This window comes from Bos javanicus, chromosome 16 (assembly GCF_032452875.1).
Source record: "Bos javanicus breed banteng chromosome 16, ARS-OSU_banteng_1.0, whole genome shotgun sequence".
Lineage (NCBI taxonomy): Eukaryota > Metazoa > Chordata > Mammalia > Artiodactyla > Bovidae > Bos > Bos javanicus.
In genome coordinates, this window is record NC_083883.1 from 63905467 (window position 1) to 63907789 (window position 2323).

At 61.4% G+C, this 2323-nt stretch overlaps 1 protein-coding gene across 1 annotated transcript; it reads right to left on the reverse strand.

The window, feature by feature from the left end:
- Positions 1 to 345: 345 nt before the first annotated feature.
- On the reverse strand, positions 346 to 2105 carry ZNF648 (zinc finger protein 648). The gene has a single exon (XM_061381836.1). The coding sequence runs from the start codon at positions 2038 to 2040 to the stop codon at positions 346 to 348; it is 1695 nt and encodes a 564-aa protein (XP_061237820.1). The 5' UTR covers positions 2041 to 2105.
- Positions 2106 to 2323: the final 218 nt, after the last annotated feature.

Consider the following 2323-nt stretch of genomic DNA (forward strand, 5'->3'; position numbering starts at 1 on the left):
GCTAACACTAGCAAGGGGGTACTCTTTCTGCCCCCCTTCTGATGCCTATGTCAGAAGCTTTCTCTGTCTCCTTTATACTTTAATAAAACTTTATTATACAAAGCTCTTCGATTAACTTCGATTAACTTTCGCTTTGGAGGATTCCCTCAAGGAGACCAAGCTTCTGGGGATTTCTTTATTCACGTTAAAACAGAAAAGGACCTTTCTCTAGAGAGGATCAGCCCTGATGCTTTCTCGGTATTTGCAGATGGTTTTGAGGGCAGGAGGCGGCTAATCTTTTTTGTCACCGCATCCGAGGCCGGCTGTGTCTTCTTCACCTTCCCTGAGGGCCAGCCGAGGGTGCCCTCACTCGTCGTCGGAGGACGGGGTGGTGGGCTCCTTCTTGCAGCTGTGGTGCTTGGCTTGGTGTCGTCGGAGGTGATTGGACCGGGTGAAGGCCTGGCCGCAGTCGGCGCACTGGTAGGGCCTCTCGCCGTTGTGCACCCGAATGTGCTGGGCCAGCTCCGAGGCCACGCGGAAGGCCCGGCCACACTCGGCGCAGAGGAAGCCCTTCTCCCCGGAGTGGATCTGTTGGTGCCGCTTCAGGGTGGAGGAGCGCGCGAAGGCCTGGCCACACTGCGCGCAAGGAAAGGGCCGCTCGCCGGTGTGGATGCGCTGGTGGCGCGCCAGGCGCGAGGGCTGCGCGAAGGCCACGCCGCAGTCGGCGCACTTGAAGGGCCTCTGGCCGGTGTGCAGCGTCTGGTGCTCCAGCAGGTTGGAGGATTTGGTGAAGCACTTGCCGCAGGTGGGGCAGGGGAAGGGCCGCTCGCCCGAGTGCACGCGCTGGTGCTCCATCATCCGGCTGGCCACTGCGAACTCCCGGTCGCAGGTGGGGCAGCGGAAGGGCTTCTCGCCCAGGTGCGTGCGCTGGTGGCGCAGCAGCGACAGCGGCTTGTTGAAGGTCAGGCCGCACTCGGCGCACGGGAAGGGCTTGTCGTTGCTGTGCATGTTGCGCTGGTGTTTGCGCAGGTCCGAGGAGCGCACGAAGGCCTTCCCGCAGTCCGGGCACGGGTAGGGTTTCTCGCCCGTGTGCGTGCGGATGTGCTTGCGTTGATCGGAGGACCAGGTGTAGGTCTTGTCGCAGAAGGGGCACTGGTAGGGCCGCTCGCCTGTGTGCAGGCGCTGGTGCTGCTGGAGCGTGGCCCGGTGGGAGTACGCCTTCCCGCACAGCTCGCACGTGTAAGGCTTAGCGCCCAGCGACTTCTGGACGGCCCTCCCGCCCCGCAGGCACTTGTAGGAACGTGCCTCGCCCTGCCTGCCCTCCCCGGAGCCCGCCGGGTTCGGGTCCTTAGAGCCCTTCCGCGCTTTGGCCAGAGCCTCCTCCACTACCAGGCAGGCCTGGGTAGCCAACTCCTGGGCTGGTGTGTGTGTCTCTTGCGTGGAGAGGTCCCAACTGCCCCCTGCTTTGGGGACACACGCCCCCGCAGAGGAGTTGTCTGGGGACTTGTCTCCATCCTTCTGTGCACGGAAGTACCTTGCAGAACCAAGGAAATTGGACGGGACCCCGAGGGTGGCGTCCAGATTTGCCCTTGAGTCTGCCTCATCACCAGCAGGTAATGAGGCCCTAGGAGGTTGCGTCTCCCCGAACCACTTGCGCGCGAGGCCCCTGGGGAGGGCACTGGGAGTCATGCTTGCTCTGGGGGAGGCCTCGGTTGGGGTGATCTTTGACGCATCTCTTTCCCAACTGGCCTTCTTCCGCAGTGGTGCCATGGGTTTCTTCCCCACGCCTGCGGCACTAAAGGAGTCAGAGAATTTCTCTTCCTTCCTGCAGGCTGGATGCTTCCAGAGCAAGTCAGGATTGTCCTTGGTCACTTGGGAGCTGCCCCTTGGTCGGGCCTGCTGATCAGGGTCACCAGTGGCCCCTTGGTCTCCTGCCTTTCCAGGAGCCTCATCCTCACTCTCCAAGTTGACGCTCAGCATCCCGGGGTCATAAGCCTCCCTAGTCAAGCTGCAGAGGGGAGATGCATCTCCCCACCCATCCTGGGGGTCCCCCTGTGCCATTACGTGCAGGCCCTTCTACTCTTGCTTCTCCAAGACAGACCTTCACTTGGCTCAGGAAACCTGCAAAAAGGAAGATCCCAAAGAACAGACTTCGTCACCTTCACAGCCACAGGAACTGAGTTCTCACTACAGGTCTGTATGCGGCTGGCAGCCACACCAGCCACTGTTGGTCCCTCACGGGTGAAGGAGGACCTGGAACCTGTGAAAACTCCCCAGTCGCCCTTAATCCTGTGGAGGTCCCCCTTGCTGGAAGCCCCAGGAGACAGTGCTATCAGGATGGCCA

Excerpts from the sequence above, each read along its gene's own strand:
- ZNF648 (XM_061381836.1), bottom strand. The coding sequence starts at position 2,040 with ATGGCACAGGGGGACCCCCAGGATGGGTGGGGAGATGCATCTCCCCTC.